Source organism: Aptenodytes patagonicus, chromosome 23 (genome assembly GCF_965638725.1).
Source record: "Aptenodytes patagonicus chromosome 23, bAptPat1.pri.cur, whole genome shotgun sequence".
Taxonomy (NCBI): Eukaryota; Metazoa; Chordata; class Aves; order Sphenisciformes; family Spheniscidae; genus Aptenodytes; species Aptenodytes patagonicus.
In genome coordinates, this window is record NC_134971.1 from 7,248,027 (window position 1) to 7,265,838 (window position 17,812).

The window sequence follows — 17,812 nt, forward strand, 5'->3', positions numbered from 1 at the left end:
CAGAAATCATCCAGTGAATAATTTCCAATAATGTGTATGTACATGAAAATCACAATTGGCGCATGGATCATTGACGGGGGGGGGGGGAAGGGAAGAGATGAAATTCCTGTAATAAATTATTCATTACAAATTATCCACCCAGCTCTAGTTAACACCCTTCTGTGTTTCTTCAGCTTGGGAGAGAAGAGGCTTGTGTTTTAGATTTTCCCTAAGTGCTGTTGCATGCAGGGTTTGCCTTAAACGTGTAACCCAGATGTCCCAGGCTTGGTTTATTTACATTCTTGGGAACTGTTGTGGAAAAAAAACTATATGATGTCAAATATAATATAGTACTCAACTGAGTTATAAAGGGACAAGGCTGTGCCAACCCTTCTTTGCTATTTGTTTTAATCTTATGAAAAAGAAAGAGGCAGAAGTGGCCCATCAAAATACATTCCAAGATCCATTTTTTTTTTTTTTCACTTAAAAAAAAGAAAGATATACAAACAACTATTTAGAGTGCAAGTCTAGTAGTACCTGGCATTAACCGTTATCAGTAAAACCAACTGAGGTCAGTTTGCCTACTAAATTGTATGGAAGTATTGCTCAAGGAAAACCATAAGTAACACTGTGAAAGAAATCCCAGTATTATATAGCGTTGCCTGGTATGACAATCCATTTCTTTAGTAACTGAAAGAGATGTTTTGGTTTAACTCATTAAATATTTTTTCCCCTCTAAATCCATTTTGAAATGTACCTTTCAAAAAACATAACTTCACATATCATCTTGCATATTGAATTCAGTAGTTGGCGCAGCAGAGAAGTAGAGGGTTATTAAATGAAATTCAGCTCTGGTTCAAGACTAAATGGTATCTAGGAAATCAGAAAATTGGAAGCTAATTTAAGAAACCACTATGATATAACATTGGTAGCACACCACCACTATCATATTGGTTTCAGAGCAACAAACCACTACCATAATGTAATTCAGGACACCCTCATTATAATACTAGTTATAGTATAACCCATCAAACCAAGCATCAATGCATTATAAAAGCCAAGACCACTTTAACATATTGTTAGTCCCTGATGATACAACTTTTGACTCAACCCTGCATATTTCCAGAATGGTAACTGTGATACTTGAGACTCTAACCCCTCTCCCACCAAAGGCAGAAGGATTTTTTTTCCTGCTAAATTCAGTAAGAATGGGAATGAGATTTTCAACTAATGCAAATGATTGTGAATTTTGGAGGATTGTAATTTTTGACATTACCTGTTTAAAGATGCTGTCATGTCTTACCTTGACGTAAGACGAAGTGTCTGGTACAGTCTGAAACATCCTTACTTGTTTAATAGATATATTTAAAGGTCCTAAAATTGACCTGAAATAAAAAAAAATAATCAAATAATAGATACGTATATAGAAAAGTAAAGAAACAAAGCATTGTTTTAAATTTCATTACTAATCTTACTTTTTAAGAGAAGTGATCAAGTGTTTAAAGGACACAGAAAAAACGTCCACCACAGTAACTAAAAGTCAAGTAATAGGACTTCATAAAGCAGGGTTTCATTTCTATGCTTTAACAACAGTTTGGTTTTGCTTTTGGATTTCCTCCCGCCACCCCCCCCAGGAAAAGAGCCTTCTTCACTTTTGACCAGAGCAGAGGGAAATGTTTGACATTTGATTAACTGAATTTCTTAGCCAACAATTAAAAGCCAGCTGAAATACTCATGTTTTCATGTCGAGACTAGTTAACCCTATTGACTTGTATCCAAGGGTTTCACTTGACTAAATGAAGGGCAGTTGCCTTTCCTGACTCATTGAAACCATTCCGAGCCATTAGCCTGCCGGCCTCTATTGATTTAAAGAACCTTTCTCACCAAGAATAATTAAACAATAAATTAAAAATAAAAATAGTGAACGGAAGTATCATTCCAAAGAGCAATAAAAAGCCCCAGGGTTGTCAATCTCAGCCCTTCTATTTCGGATAGTGCCGTTACTCGGTCAAACATAGCGGTGCTTTATCTCAGGCTTGCATCAATGCAGTGCATCTGTTTTTCTGTACTTCTAAGACTTGATGATCTCCCGATGAACAGGTTTTTTTGCCTCCCCCCCCAAGTCATCACTACAGAGATTAACAACGATCGTGAAAAATGTAATGGTGTGTGGGAAGATAAATCTGCAGTCACTAAAATATCCGACAACTATTTTTTTTTCTACCCGCTCCTCTCAGGATCTTTAGTCCCCTTCGAAAGCGCGAGAAAACGATTAGCTTACTGTAATTAGTGCATCGTTAAGAAGCACGAGTCCTGTCCATCCATCCCCCCCGTCCCGTCCCCCCCCCCCCGCCCTTAGCGTGCAGCTCATAAGTGCTGCTATTCTGACGGTCCCATTTTCCCGGGGTGGGAAGGGAAAAGTCAGAAATTCACCCAGAATTTACTGCAGAAATATTATACTACAAATCAGGAATATACATAAAGAGCTGCGCACAAGCGGTCAATACTCCTGGGTTGTTTGTTTGTTTGTTTGGGGTTTTTTTTGCGAGCTCTTCAAGAAAAGCTGTGGGGTCCTAACTTCGCCCAGATCTAATACAACCCAGACGCCGCTGGTTAATCACGAAATATCCTTCGTTTGATTAATGAAGAAGCCCGCGCCGCGCTGGAGCTGTCTGCTCCCTGATCTCGGTAGCTGCCACCCCGCCAGCGAAAGCCGCGCTCGGCGCCCTTCCTCGGCCCTCGGCAACGCCAACCAGCCAGGGCAGCATCTCCCTGCCCGCAAAGCCAGCGCCACTGGCTTGCCTTGAAACATCTGCTGATTTAAAAGAAAAAAAATAGAGAAAGAAAGAAAAAAAAACCCCACAGCCCAACAACTCTGGAAAAGAAAAGTTCGCTATCTGCACGTAACCCCCCCTTTTATTGATTTTTAAAGCATTTATTACGCGGCCAGCTGGCACAGAAGGGCAACTGATTATAAAATCGACAATGTGTTTCTGATAAGTACAATTCTTTTTTCTGTCGTCCTCCCTCCTAACACATTCCAGTTTCTTTTGCTTCTGAACTTGCGACGGGGGGTGGGGGTAGACAGAGTTGAGGGACAAGGTAATTTTGCTTAGCCAGTAAATTTTCTAGGGTCAAGGATTCACATATCAGTTTCCCCTGCTCCCCTCTTTACCCCTAATTAGCGCTCCCCCCACCCCCGCTTACCTCCCTCTTATAATTACGCGTGTTCATATAAATAAATACATCTACGTATTTGGAGCCAGTCTTAAGAAGTCTGCTGTGGATTATTTATCAATCGTATTGCCCTGCCAGCATCAATCGCAATATAAAAGGGCCTCTTAAGCTACTTTTAGATTCGCCTCTTGCTTATTCTTATTACTATTATTTAAATGACTCACCTTTTATACCCTTTCCCCTCAACCAGTGGCAGACCAGTTTGTAAAGATCCAGGTTGAGACCAAAAATAAAACTCCCCACCAGTTCTGGATTACTACCCTCCCGCTGCAGTTTTGCAAAGAGGAGAGATTAAACTTGCTAGATCCAAAGCGGCGCTGAAGTTAAAATTCCCAGCCCATCCAGACAGGCTGCATCAACCAGGCATTTCCTCAGGGGGCTTCTGTAATGCTCGCAGCTCCAGGACGTGCTTTCCTTTCCCTCTCTTCTATGCCCTCTACTTTTCATTTGATTTCCGTTTTCCCCCTTATCAATATTTCAGCTGTTCCCTCAGATTAATCATGGCTATGTGACATCTTCGCCCAATGAGCCCGCCTGGCGCTACTCGCAACTTTAAAGAAAAAAAAAAAAAAAAAAAAAAGGAAAAAAATTCACAACTTTTCTTAAAAAAATATTGCTGAGGAGTCAAGCCGAAAAGAGACGCTGAGTGGAGCTCAAGTGCTACTTTAAATCCCCTTTTTAAATAAGGAAGTTTCAAATATCCGTTTTAAAATCATCGTTCCTTACTTTGAGCTTTTTTTCCTGACTCTTACCTTGAAAATAGTTAACCCATTTCCCCCTGAAGCAGAACTAAAAATATCACAGACGACGCTGCAGATGCACACGGCTGGAAAAGGGAGATGAAATCGTCTCCAAACTATTCTCCCTATCGGATCAAGAATCGAGCATTTCTCTCTGCAAGCCGAAACCTCCAGATCCTTTTAGCCATTTAATAATACCCTATCAAATAGTAACGCATTTAGGGAGGGAAAGGAAACACATCTTCATTTCAGGGATATTTCTTTCCCCAACGGGGGTCACGTTTCTGGTGCGTATTGTTACCTCAGAAGGGTTCGCAGATAATATTTTGCACTAACCTGGGGAAGAAACTTCCAGGGATTTTAGTACGACATCAATTTTAAATGTAACCCTCAGAAGGGTTACCAAAACTATTTGGAAAATGTCCTTCCACTCTCTATTCTTTTTCTCTCCTTCCCGGCTTTGCCCCAAATTCCAACATATTGAAACATTTTTCTCCTTAATAAGAGGACCATATAAAGTGAAGGGGTGAAAGGGCAACTTGGGAGCCGTGCCTAGAGCTCCGCACACAATTTACTCTCTGGTAGACGAGGCGTTTAGCATTCCTCCCAATTTCCAAGGAAAACAGACTCAGACCTGTACCCAGTGACCAGGGACCTCGCCAGAGCCGCTTTTTAATATAGAAATTCTTCGGATTCTTTGTTATTATTATAATTGTTGTTGTTGTTTGTGTTAAGAGAAACGGTTTCCTAGGCAAGGTAAAGCGACAGGGATTTTAGGGAGGAGATAACTTCCGATGGAAGGAAAAATCAAAGCGACAGGAGGGACTCGCGAGGTGCATAGGAGAGAAAGGGGATCGAAAAAAACTAATCAGCGTTGTCATTTTTAAATGGCTTTTAAAAAAAATCGCATGCATCGGGGTTTAAAATGCTGTTTGCAAGCCTTAATCTCATTCTGTGGGGACGTGAACAACTCTTTCTGCACACTCACAACCGAGCTAGAGCTAGCTAGTGACCGAATCAGATCACATTTCAAAGTCATTTTTCATTCTTTTCTCACGTTTCCACGTGTGAATTACACAAAACACGTAGCTGAAGAGGAACCCCGAGGGCTTACTATTGGATAAACAAAACCCTGTTCCTCTTATTTTCGTTGAGGGGCAGCTAACAGGCGTTTCCATCTCTCCCCCATCCGTTTTCCCTGCAAGTTTCCTTTATTTTTAAGCAAACGTGTCCAAAATCTCAGCCTAGCTCTGACAGGGACCACTGAGCACACGCACCTAATAAGCTGCAATGAAATAAACTTCAAAGGTTGGCATTAACAAAAACTTAGGATGTAAAGCACTTACAAGTTCAGGGGAAATGCTCGCCCTGAATCCTGAGCTGGGTTTGCTACCCCTTGTAATCAAACCCCACAGTCAAGTCGAGAAACCCATGTGGCTAGTTGCAGTCATCTTGGGAGCTTTACTAGCCCAAAAGAAAATTGCTGGCAAATTGGAAACAGCTGCAGCATTGGAGAGAGGAAAAAAAAATCACCCCCACACACACACTCCTGAGCAGAGAAAGTTACAGAAGTTTTGTTTACACAAATAGCTCCAACGCAGACATGACATTTCAAGTTTTCATCAACAAACCGTAGGTGACTTGCATGTAAGCAACATTTCAACATTCATCACTGGCAGCGATTTTTCAAAGGTGCCTATGAAATCTCTCCCGCTCGCACATAGGCGCTTCCAGTTCGCTCCTATGGCAGCTGCTCTTGCCTGCGCCTATGCCCCCTTTAACAGGGTGCTAGCAACACAAACAGTGACTTAAAACCCACAAAGAATTTTATCCAAGGGGGGTGGAAACCTGACAAGTGCTCGATTCTCATAAGCCTGTCGGACAATTGCTAGAACAAATGAAACGGTGGAAAAGCTCGGAGTCCTGCAAAATGTGCTCTTTTCATGTTTTCTATTTATTAGATATGTTAAGAGAAAACAGACTCATATGAGTCCCAAATGTAGGCAGAGTATTAAAAGAGGCATGTGTATGCTCCAGCAATTACAGCTGAATTTGATTAAAAACGTCATGAGGACTGCAAAAGCAGGAGTTACCTGATACACTAACCCTGAGGTTGCTTTAGGATGAATTATAACACAATTCATTTTATTTTAATAGGTCACTATAAGATTAACTGTTTAAGGATGGAGCTGTGCTATAAATGTTTACATCAAACCAGAAATAAGCAAGCTTTACTTTCTGGTTGTTTAGAAATAATGTTTATTACATTTTAAAATTCCTCAACATGTTAATTAGAAATAAAGGGAAAGTATGTGAAGTCAAAAGGAGTTCCAGTGCTTGACATGTAACCACACACACACTTCTGTGCTTCAGTTTCTCTTTCCTAGGAGGAAAATGTGATGATTTTTAACTGGCCGTCATCATTTCCACGTGCTATGGGAAAATAATGACAACAATGGTTTTTCCCCCTGCTCCTCTCGCGGTCTTGGTCTAAGAGTTGAAGGCACTTTGTAGCCTGGGCCCATGGTCAAGAAGACCAGCCAAAGCCTGGGGTGATGACTCTGCCCGAGTAGCCCAGTGAAATCAGCCACCACCACAACCAAATCTGTGTGTTTGGGAGGGAGAAAGCTTGAAGACCCATCTGTGACCGACGGGCAAATTCCCACAGGTGTGAAGGACTTCAACACACCTTCCCACTTTCTGTTCCCAAAGCAGCGACTGTGTCTTTGAACTTGCTTTAGCTGGGACAAACATATCTCACAGATAGGTCCAAGAAATTGAATAAAAATAGCCTCATAAATTTCCCCCTTCAAGAAAGAAAGGGTGAAACAGAGAACTACCACGGAGAGATGTTCCTCTGATTTTTCATCTGGTGTACTGCTGGGGAGTTTTTGGATGAGATAAGAACCCCTCTGTGGCTGCAATTTTTTTTTCCCTGTACTATCTTTAAGCAACATCTAATACAATAGGTACGTGTGCATGGCTGGAACTCTAAGGAGCCGTTGAATTTAATTATCATTAGTCATAATAGTACCATATTGCTGAAATTAAAATATTAATTCTATAGGAAACTCCTACCTGTTAACATTTATTTTCATTTAGAATCAACAAGAAGGGCAAATGTAGAATTTTAGCATGAAAAGAAATTTCTGTAATGTTTACTTCAAGGAAAACTGAAGCGATCATCTCAAAAAGGTTTCATTCAGAGAAATCAGAAAGACCCGTTTCAGCGAAGATAGGCTGTTTCATTTTCACTAGTCAATGTAACTAAAACCACTTTGATAAATTCCACTGAAAATCAGCAAAACCGCTATGAATGTTTTTGGGAAAAACATTTCAGCTTTGCTAAATCACTTTCTACCATGAAAACCACCTTTGAAATAGAATATGTTTCACCCTGGTCTAATATTAATGATAAATGTGGTTAGTATATTAAAATAAATAATCATAAATTATTGATAAAATCATTATCACAACAAAAGAAAAGCTTTAGTTACAGAGATAAAATGAGGGGATAGGAAAAAAGGAATTGCCATTATCGTTAGACTCTGTATTATTCTTGAAAAAGGAATGTTAGGTGAAGGTTCATGTATGTCCCAGGAATTATAAATTCTGCTTAATGGGAACAAGAATCACTTTTGCTGAACTGTCTTGATTTGAGGACATGTTACTGTTTGGACTATTTATTTTGACTAGTGTTTATTGTGAAGTTACAAAAGGTGTGGGGATTGTTTTTATTTTTAAAGACATGATCATTTACAAAACATTGGAGTTTCCACTCCCCATTGTTTATAAACATTTGAGGAAATTATTTACTGTCCATAGGATGTCATGTAGCTCTCCTGTTAAACCAGTTTTTGTTTGTGACTAGACTCATGTTTCTCAGTTCATGTGTTTTGTTTTTCTTTAGTTTTCTTACTAGACTTTAGAGATATCCTCCTGCAGGTTAGGTTAGGCAGAATATAAATGTTATAATGAAAGACATTTCCGGGCCCAAATACAGTTTAACAGACAAAAGGGCAGGAAGGAAAGTTTAAGGACGGGGTGGTAAGACCTTAGGCCCCACGAGGGCATCTTGGCGGCAGAAGCAGGACAGAAAGCATTGTGAACCCTTTACACCATGCAAGCTCTGATCCTCCTGAGCAGTCCCCAGCAGCCTTTGCACGGAGCCTCTGCTCTCCTGGGACCTCACTACTGTAGGTGTGTCCCTGGTGACGCCTTTTTTACTAGGATTTTTGTGTTCGTCCCCTTCAATGTTCGTTCGGTGACAAAACGCCTGTTGGCCGTGCCGCACCTTGCAGCTGCACGTGCAGAGGCTTACCTGAGCAGCCATGGCCACCGGTGACAGGGCTGCCATCCACTCCGAGGTCCCCAAATGAAGACGGGTCACGCTGAGGTCCCCTTTGTGGCAGAGACGCCTGAGGTGAATGCCTTGAGCCATGGCCGGTACCCGGGGCCTCTTTTCCTTCATGCCCCTAGGGGGTCTTCAAGCGTGCTGAGGGGCAAGGGGACCTGCTGGGGGGGGGGAAAGGCCCTTGAGGGGAGAGGGGTCTGTGCTGTGGGGAACCCTGCAGCCCTTGGGGGGGTGAGGGGAGAGGGAACAGGGCTGTGAGGGGGGGTGCTGCCGCCCTCTCCACGCCAGACAAAATGGCGGGACGTGTCGTGAGGAGCACCCCGCCCTGTCAGTCTCAGCCAGTCAGGGGAGAGCGGCCCCCTGCGATTGGCTGTTCTCCCCCAGAGGGCGGGTCAAGGGCCACGGGCAGCCAATAGGAAGTGCGGGGCACCTCACACCTCTCCACGGGGGCAGTGAAATTGCCGTCATGCCTCTCCCCTCAGCCGCCATGGCCGCCATGGCACTCAGCACGTTCCTCCCCAAAACCCTGTGCTCCCACCTCTGTCTTGCTCCCTCTTTTGCCCCCCTTTTTTGGAAGAGGATCCCTCTTCCGCACCTTTTTTTGCCCTATATATCTACTGTGCCCCTTTAAGTAAATAATACCAATATTTATTATCCCAAATGAGCCCCTACCACTCTCTTTCGCTTTCACACTCCAGCATAAACACCTGCCTAGCTGATGCTAACTAGAAAAATAGAAGAAAAAAGTAAAAGAAATTAAAAGCAAGCCTCTTCCTCCGGCAGAGTTTTGCCTCTTAAGAAAAGAGAAGTAGCAGTGACCCCAAGTTCACTGCAAGATTTGCTGTTACTTTGCTTTTTCGTCATCGCTTTTACATGAGGCATCTCTTCTAGGAGAAGACAAGATCCAAATCTTTTTTTGAAATATAAAACTTGAGGATGCCCTTGTCTCCTGCACAGCTGCCCCTCCTTGTATAGTCCAGCTCCACAGCTTTATCCCTTTGCGTCTGCTCACTCTGGGATTTCTTCTTTGCTTTCTTTAAGCAAAACCCTAAAGTCTTGCACTGTGCTGATGGGAATCTGCAGCTCCCTTAGAGCCTCCCCAGCCATTTTTGGCTTGAGCTCCTGGAGTAGCTGCTGCTCGGGAGAGACCAGGCAGCCTGTGAAGACACATCTGGAGCTCTAAAAGGGTTCCATCTGCTCTGGTGTCCACAGAAAAACAAACAAGCAAGCAAACATGTCAATTATTTCTTTCCAGAGGTTGATTTCTTGAAAACATCTCACCTTGTATTTGAGCCAGTGTGGATGGTAAAGGAGGTGAGCAGGAGGGAAGAGAGCGAGAAGGAAGTCGGCTCCACCAAAAGGCAACATAAACAGCTGAAGGCATGAAAAGGAAAAAAAACCCCCAAAACTGAGGTGAATTAAAGAAAAATAAATGGCTAAAACAGGAGCTTGATACGATTCCAAGTGTTTTGACATGGAAGCATGTTTCCCATTCCACTTCTCTGCAGAGAAGGTTTCTCTTCGAATTAGATGAACCATAAAATAAAAAGGAAATTTAGAACAACACTGTAAAATGGTGTTTTACAGCCCTTTCCACAAAAGGCTTTCCCTTGAAGAGCTCTTATACCTTGGGCCTTGTCTACGCACTATCATCAGACAGCTTGGACTATACCAGTCAAATTAAAGCATTTCAGTGCCCGCTCCTCCTGAGCGAGGCTGCAGCCTTTTCGGTATAAAGGTGCTTTATGCGAGAATAACTATTCCCATATGGAAAGGAGCGATGATTTGGGAAATCTCTCTGGTTAATATTATGAAGTGCTTGCTGTGAGTGTTTGCTGTATCATGAAATGGCTCAATGTCAGGGCATATCCCTGTTCGCTGACGAGGCCTCTGGGACATCCCTACCAGAACAGAGACAACAGAAAGTACTGAGCTCAACAGATTTTATTTTCACCAGCGTTTTATGGGCCAAAGAGATTGTCTTGGACAAGAATAAAGTAATGTTCCCTATGCAAGGAAAGGAGACGGGAGGAATGCAGATTTGCCTCAGACAACAAAAGCGTGGAGGGGATGAAACAGGGATTTGAAGGAGATTCACAGGGAAAGTGTGTGGGTGAAAGGGGAATCTGTGTGAAGGAGAAGGGAAGGCTCGGTTTCCTTTTGTGTGGAGAACACTTGAAGAATATGCTCAGAGGTGCCTGGACGAGGGGCACTGCCTGGAGTATTGGTTAATCTCTAGTGTCCTGAGCACACGGAGCCTGGGACATTGGAGCTCACTACTGAAGCTGGATGTGTGCTAGGACTGTGACAACAAGCAGAGGAAAACTAAAGATGCTGGAGCAAGTTAACTACAGAATAACTGCATCCAAATGGAAGGCTATACCGGTACCTGAGAAAACAAACAAACAAACAAACAAACAAGCAAATGAGAATAATGTTAACTCAGTTAGCTAAACCAGTACAAAATCTGTGGTGGTCAAGGCTTCTGCAGCTGATGGCTGCTGGAAATTAATGTCGCTATGGTCTCCATAAGGCTCTCTTTCTGCTCAGTAGCTAAAATATGAAAGGTACGTCATAAATTACAGATTTTAAGATAAAACCAGATCATCTCTCCTGAAGGACATGGTTTGCATTGCAAAATTTTTCCTATTTAGAAACAACCCTCAGAGCATGAAGACTTCTTCCAGTTGGGCTTTCAGAGAAAGAATATACAACCTCAGTTTTTTATTCCACAGCCATGCTTAGAGACAGTTTTTTGAGCTGTCTAGAACAATGTGAATCACTGTCCTCTGATATAACTAGCCCAGATATTTTTGTCTCTGAAATACTTTACAGATGAAGCCTACACACTTTTCCAGTTACTATCACAAACCTTGTCCACATGGGATAAAAGGTGATTATAAAAATATCCTAGTGACCATGTGAACAGCTACCACCTTGTCCTGTTGGTACTAAGCCACATTGCTCTAGGTGGCATATGAACAAAGACCAGATGATGCTCCGGGCCCCAGAGAGCTTCTAGATTTACACAACACATTATAAAACCTTGTAGTGTGATAGACTGACCTGTGAGCTGCTGTTGAAGCCAGCATGTGCTCTGCAATCCTTGAAAATCAAGCAGTTTATTTTAGGAGCCTGACTATGGATTGAGGAGCTTAAATTTGGGCTCCTAATTAGAAAATATTCCAAGTCTATAAAGAGATCAAGATGTTTCCCTTCTCCATCCCAGGCACGACGCCCCCCTGAACAATTACGAGCGTATCCCCTCTAAGCACTCCTGTTTGCTGCGGGAACTGAAGTCGTGACACTGAGTCACACATCCTTGGGTCTTTAGAGGTGTCCGGTTGCTCACTCAACTTGTTGACTCTGCTCCAGTCACTAGCCCTATTTCCTGGACTTATCTCACCGACCAGATTTCCCCTCCTCTCTCTCCCTCCTGTGGCTCATAAACACTTGAAATCTACTGTAAACCCAATCTAGGCTCACAGCTTGTTGTGAGTACAAGCAGCAGCAGATAGCAGGAGATAAGGAGCGAGGCCACATTGTCTTTTTCCAGCCTGCACTGAGAATTCACTTTTAAATCTGAAAATTGTTTGCTTAAGGAAAAGGAAATGTGCATGTGTGCGTTAGGGGGCAGCGAGAGAGGGGAGGGAAAAAGAGGAAGGGAGCTGTTTTAGAGACCAAATCGGGTCGTACGAAAGGGAGGATTGATGGAGATTGATGAAGGAAGTTCAGTGAAGGTCCTGGTGCAACAGGCACTTGTAAACCCTGTGCTCCTGTCATCCTGCCCTGTTCCTAAACATCAGACCATTCCCAAAGGGGAGGTGGCGTTTCCGCAGCAGAGCCCTTGGATGACCATCTCCCTCCAGGCACTCCGAGGCCAAGTTTTGCTGGAGTGACACCCAGTGGGAAGTTGCTCAAGCCATGGGGAAGGGCTTCAGGCTGTGTCCACATGAGAGAAGCTCTGCTGAGCTACCGTGCTAATGGTGTGACTTAATCACTAAACTGGTAAAAAATCCCAGTGTGAACACACTTATACCCAGTGCTCAAACTGGAACAGCAGAATGGTAGGAAATCTTTATCTCCCCTCTCCTGCATGCATGAAAAGTGCTATATATTTCATGTCCCAGCAGCGCCGGGTGACATATTGTCACTTGTCCATATCAGCTACTGCTCACATCAGCAGAACTAACTTATTTCACTTCCCAGATCAAGAGGAGGTCAGGTCTAACTGCACGCTTTGGTAAGCACAGCTCTGTTGATGGCTGTGAAGCAGCGTGATTCCTGCCTGACAGTGCTCTGCCGGCAGCACTACGGTGCTGGGGTGGTTATAGTGACAAAAAATGTACTTTTACAGGTGCAGCTGACTTTGCTCATGTGGTGGTTTTATTGCACAGCTACAATGCATAGCTGGAGCAGCTCTGTCTGTGCTGGGGGTGTTGTGGGGTACGTGAATACTCCTGTGCTGGTAAAATGCTCAGGGCGAAGGAAAACTCTGGAGCTACATGACTATAAACACTTTTATACAACTGTTTCTGTACAAGGCAGGGATGGTCCCTTTAGCTGTATCACTACAGTTAACGCAGCAAAGCTTTCTAGCACAGATTTTGATCACGGTGACAAAGCTCCCACTGACTCCTACAGGAAGAGAAACCTGCTCAAAGTAAGCACATCCAGCAGCCCCAGAACGCTTCTCTCTGAACCGTGCAAAATTTCCTTTTGATCTTTGAGGTACCAAGATATCCCAACTTCCACGGATCAGATAATGACTCAGGGCCCGAGGCAGCCCAGCTCTGAAGGGAATGATAAAAAGAGTTTGTGATCCCTGCATGGAAAGTGCTATGTAAATTTATGAATTGATCTCCTGATGGTGCTGAAGTCAATAAAACCTGCTGTTGACTCCACTGAGTGCAAGATTCAGACCTTCTTTTGTGATAAATTTGGAGTCCTCGGTACGCATTCCTTGAGAAGCTGGGATACAGCAAGGATACAACCAACGTGGGGAAATTTGAGGGGCTAATCCTCTTCTCTGTGCACACTTAAGATCCAGGCAGCTTCAAGGTGCATGTGCAGGAGGCACTCACATTTTTACAACAGCTTTCAGACCAGCTACCTCTCAAGAATTGTCTTTGGGAGCAAACGTATTGGAAACAACCAGAAACAGGGAGAAATTATGAGGCATAAGAAAGTAAAGAAGAAATTGGACTGGCCATTGGTGCCTTCTTTATCTGTGGACCAGGCATACCTCATTTGGAAAACTCGACTCATTTCCTGGGATCAGAGAGGCTCTGATGAAGCTCCAGGAGCTGAAAGAGGAGGATGAGCCGCTGATTCGGCTGGTGACCAAGTGCTCCACTGAGGCAGCTTTTTGACTTGCAGCAAGTCACCTGTAAAAAAAAAGTCCATACCTACAGACGTAAATGGGTCCTAGTGGGACTTACAAAACTCTCTGGCCCCAGGAAATGGCAGTGGGAATTAAGTACTAATGTGCTTTGTCATGTGCAGTTTAAGAGTCTCAGTACTTTGTAGACCTGTCCTTCATTTTTTCTGTGTTTTGGTTCCCCATCTGCAAAATAGAGATAATAGCATGGCTCCATTACACAAAGTCATTGCGGAGATAACTATGCTCAGATGCTATGGCAACAAGGGCTGTGTAATATTGAAGATAGCAAGGGATGCTAAAGGCAGAGAGCTGGCTTGTGTCAAGCACAGCCTTTTGCTGGGAAAGGATGGAGTAAACCAGCAGAGCCTCCCTCCATCGGTCCTTTCCCAGAGAATCTATGTGCAGGTCTCACACACGGGGAGTGGCTCAAGTATCAGATGAGTTTATTTTAGGAAGGAAGGAAGTGGACATCTATTTTCTATTTGTTGAGCAGTCTCAATCCACGTGGATTCTCCTCTCCATCACATCCTCTCACCTCCCCACACCACTGTCTGACCTCCCTCAGCAAAGTCCTTCATCTTGCTCATGTTTACGCATTGACACTGAAGTAGAAGGGAAATGAAAGCAGATGGCAGCTGCAAAACCCCAGCTTTTATGGCTGAGGCCTCAAAAAATGGCCTCAAAAAATATGGGGTGGAAATCTGAGGGCCTGGGGAGCTGCTAAAATACTATCCCCGAGTCCCTAGCTGGAGTCAGGTAAGGTCTTTTTGGGCTTTCTCTTGCCTGGACCCTTTGTGGTAGAGTGGTTTCAGCTCCTGTTCTCCATCCTTCCCCATTTCCTGGCTCCTGCTGCGACACTTTGATTCATAGGGCCCAACCACCCGTAACCACACAGGGAAATAGAAGCTAAGCCAGGCAGCTATGGTCATTCATTTTTCCCCTCAGGGGGAGGAAAAGAGGCCAAAGATAAGATCGCTTCATTTAAGCCAGAATCCATTTTTCACTGGCCAGTTCTCACAAGTGTGATCCCTCCAGGAGGAACAGCATGGCTGCCACTGTCTTCAGTAGAGTCAAGACCTGAACTATCTGGAAAAAGATTCTTTGTCCTCAGAGCCATCTTTCCTTGGCTGGTTCCCCTCCTGCACAATGCAGACATTTCCTGGGAATCAGGACATGTAGCGCTGCCACAGACACACTAAATCATCCCGTGCCTCAGTTTCCCCATCCCTGTTCCTCAGGACTTCTGAGATACAAAACCATCGGGCATCTCCACTTGTCTGAAGAGCCCTGGTGACAGTTCCTCATCAGCTTGGGAGGAGACAGGGATTCAGACATGTTTCTCTCTCCCATTTCCCATCCCATTATGCTCTTCATAAAAATGAACTTTCATCAGGCCTATTTTAAAATGTTTGGGGTTTGTTTGCTACTGTAATCATTAGCTAGCCGCCAGATGGCAAGGCAACACAAGCCAGCAAGCTTTCCAAGTTTCTGGTTAAGACAATGACACAATCGAGGACAAATAAACAGAAACAGAAGAGCAGAACGTAAGCGAGCGCAGAGCACCAGGACGTGGAAGCAGGAGGGGGCCAGCCCCGGAGAGAGCATCAAAGAGGCACCCGCCCCAGCGGGGGAGTCCGGCTTGTGGCTGCAGCCTTGCCCTGGTCCTCGTCCGCCCTGGCACCCAGCGGCAAATGCTTCAGCAGAGGGTGCAAGGAGTGTCCTGGAGAAGGATGCAACAGCATTGCATGGCGATTGCTATTTTTTTTTTTCTTTCTCTGTTACAAGTTGTTGTGCGGACAGCAAAATTAATAAAGCCTGGTTTCCTGTGGGCTCATGTTCCTTGTCCCCTAACTCATCACATTCCTCCCACTGTGTCCTCTCCGACAGGCGAAGATTAGGCCGGGGCTGGGCTGGTCCTGATGAGCACTCGCCGCCGAGCAGAAGGCATAACATCAGAGCCCTGCCTGCCTCTTCCTTGGTGGGGGGCTAATCTGGGTCTCTCCCCACCACCCAGCTGCTGATTTTTGCAAAATCCATAGAAATTTAAATATGATTGGGACATCTAGCCTTTTAGAGGCTGTTTGGTTGGCGTCGGTCAAGGAGGTAGAGAGGAGAGGGGAGTTAAAGCAGATGGGCGAGTGGGGAGATTGCTCAAGCTTCCTTTCGTTAGGAGGCCGGCTAACCCTCCCTGCTGCGCAGGTTCAGCAGCGCTGAAATGCTTCACAAATGTCTCTTGAATTGAGACTTTCTTCCGAGTGTTTTCAAATTTGAAGTGTCCTGTTTTGGTAGTTGTCAAATGCTTATATTTTTTTTCCATCCTGAGAAACATTTGGTTGGAGAGAGCCCTTTGATTCTATTTCAAATAGCATGAAAGCTCAATATTTAGGTGTCTCGATTCTTTCAAAAATAAATATTCCTATTTTCATGATTCCTTCCCCCCTTTCTTTTTTTTTAACATATTTTAGCTGGAATAGTCAAAGCTTCAAAATCACCGATGAATCAGAAAGTGCATTGTTGCGCTGCTTGGTGGAGTTGCCTGTCCTGGGAGACCCGGCTCACCGCTGACTGTTCCTTGTCCTGCTCTCACTGTGATGTTGCTGTTGACTTCAACGGGACCAAGATACAACCAGCTGTCAGGCAATGGGAAACTTAGCCTGTTTTTATGTCTGAAAGCTAAAAGGTGCTTACGCTGCTACCATAAATAAAATGATTTGCCAAAGGTAGGCTTGTTCCTAATGCATTTTTTGGTATCAGTGCACTTGGCAAGTGTTGGGATGAAGGATGAGGATCGCTGCAACGCCGAGGCTGAGCTGTGCAGGCTGCGGCTGAGCTGCAGGCAGGGCAGAGCGGAGCGTATAGGCTTCCTGCCCAGGCTATATCTGCCTGGTAATTATAGAGACAGCTGTGATGTCACCCAGGGTGGAGATTTACATTCACCAGCATGAAATTTCGCATGAGCAGCCTGTAAAGCAACGCGGCGATCGTCCCTCTCCAGCATGCATGCAGATTAATGGGTCTGTGAAGGAAACCATCGCCCTCGTGCCTTCTGCCCCGTACCTCTCCGGCAAGTGGAAAGCTGCTGTTTTGCCTCAGGAGAGGGTGACACTGCAAAACGCTGCAGCTTTGCCTCCGAGGGGGGAATTCTTTCCATTCCTCTCCAAAGCTGTGCCCCAGATTTTGTCCTGGAATAAAATCAGATCCTCTGAGGATTTACCGTGGCGCTTATTAAAGTTTCCAGCGTGCTCTGCGTGTCTCCTAAACACCTGAGAAAGACAAGCCTTACCCTAGAAAGCTCGCCATCCAAAACACCTCCTCACCCAGCAGAAACATTGTCTCTGGGCAGACGGCCACGTCACAAGCTGAGTAGCTGGAGGAGGGTGAATTATTCCTATTACTTAACATACTATGAAAGTAACAGCCAGACCGCTTACTCCGGAGCTCCTGTGAGAGTCTGGGCACAAGTTGAGTCGGAGCGGGTGCCACCACCCTCCATGGGTAGACCACTGTGAAGTGACTTGCATACCACGAGTGGTATGTGAGCCTGTGAAGTGGCTCCTGACACTAAAAAGTCCCTTGTGCTGGGTGTTGTGATTGCTGGCTGATTCGGAAAGTGATAATTTCGGCTACCCCACAAACTTGCTGAGCCTGGATGTCCTCGTTCCCCGTCTGCATTAGAAAAATGGCCATAGCTTCCAGCTGAGCTGGCTCGAATGATTGCAACAGTTCCAACAGCAACACTTAGGGAAAAAAGTATCCCCCCCCCCAAATCTGGAGCTACCAGAAATATTTCAAAATTCCAGATTTCCCAGTGTACAAGTGTAACTGGGATCACAGCTCTTCGGTTTTAAGTTTCCCCACCCCATGTACGCACTTTTTATCTGCTAAATTCAGATCACCTGCCAAGGTCACGATGATCATCCCAGCTTCAGAGACGATCCTGTCCCTGCACAAGGGCACAGCCAGTTCCTCTATGATTAGTCAGATTTTTCCTCATATTGAAGAAAATGCAATGTCACCCAGAGAAAGATGCTGCACTTGGTGGCATGTGGAAATACCGGCAAATATTTTCACTGAGGCCAGGACCTTGCTGTTCTCTGCTTTAGTCAGGCTCCTTCTTTC

The 17,812-nt window shown here is 44.5% G+C and overlaps 1 protein-coding gene across 3 annotated transcripts in view; it reads right to left on the minus strand.

Annotated features, from left to right (window-relative positions):
• FLI1 (Fli-1 proto-oncogene, ETS transcription factor) overlaps window positions 1–3,737 on the minus strand; it is a 90,874-nt gene extending 87,137 nt beyond the window's left edge. For 2 of the 3 annotated variants that reach the window (XM_076358414.1, XM_076358410.1), the window contains exons 1-2: window positions 3,381–3,737; window positions 1,256–1,364 (exon numbers count right to left, since the gene is read on the minus strand). In XM_076358414.1, the coding sequence (XP_076214529.1) occupies window positions 1,256–1,321 (66 nt within the window). In that variant the 5' untranslated portion in view covers window positions 1,322–1,364; window positions 3,381–3,737. The remainder of the gene's footprint in view (window positions 1–1,255; window positions 1,365–3,380) is intronic. The other variant, XM_076358411.1, reaches the window with a different exon arrangement.
• Window positions 3,738–17,812: the final 14,075 nt, after the last annotated feature.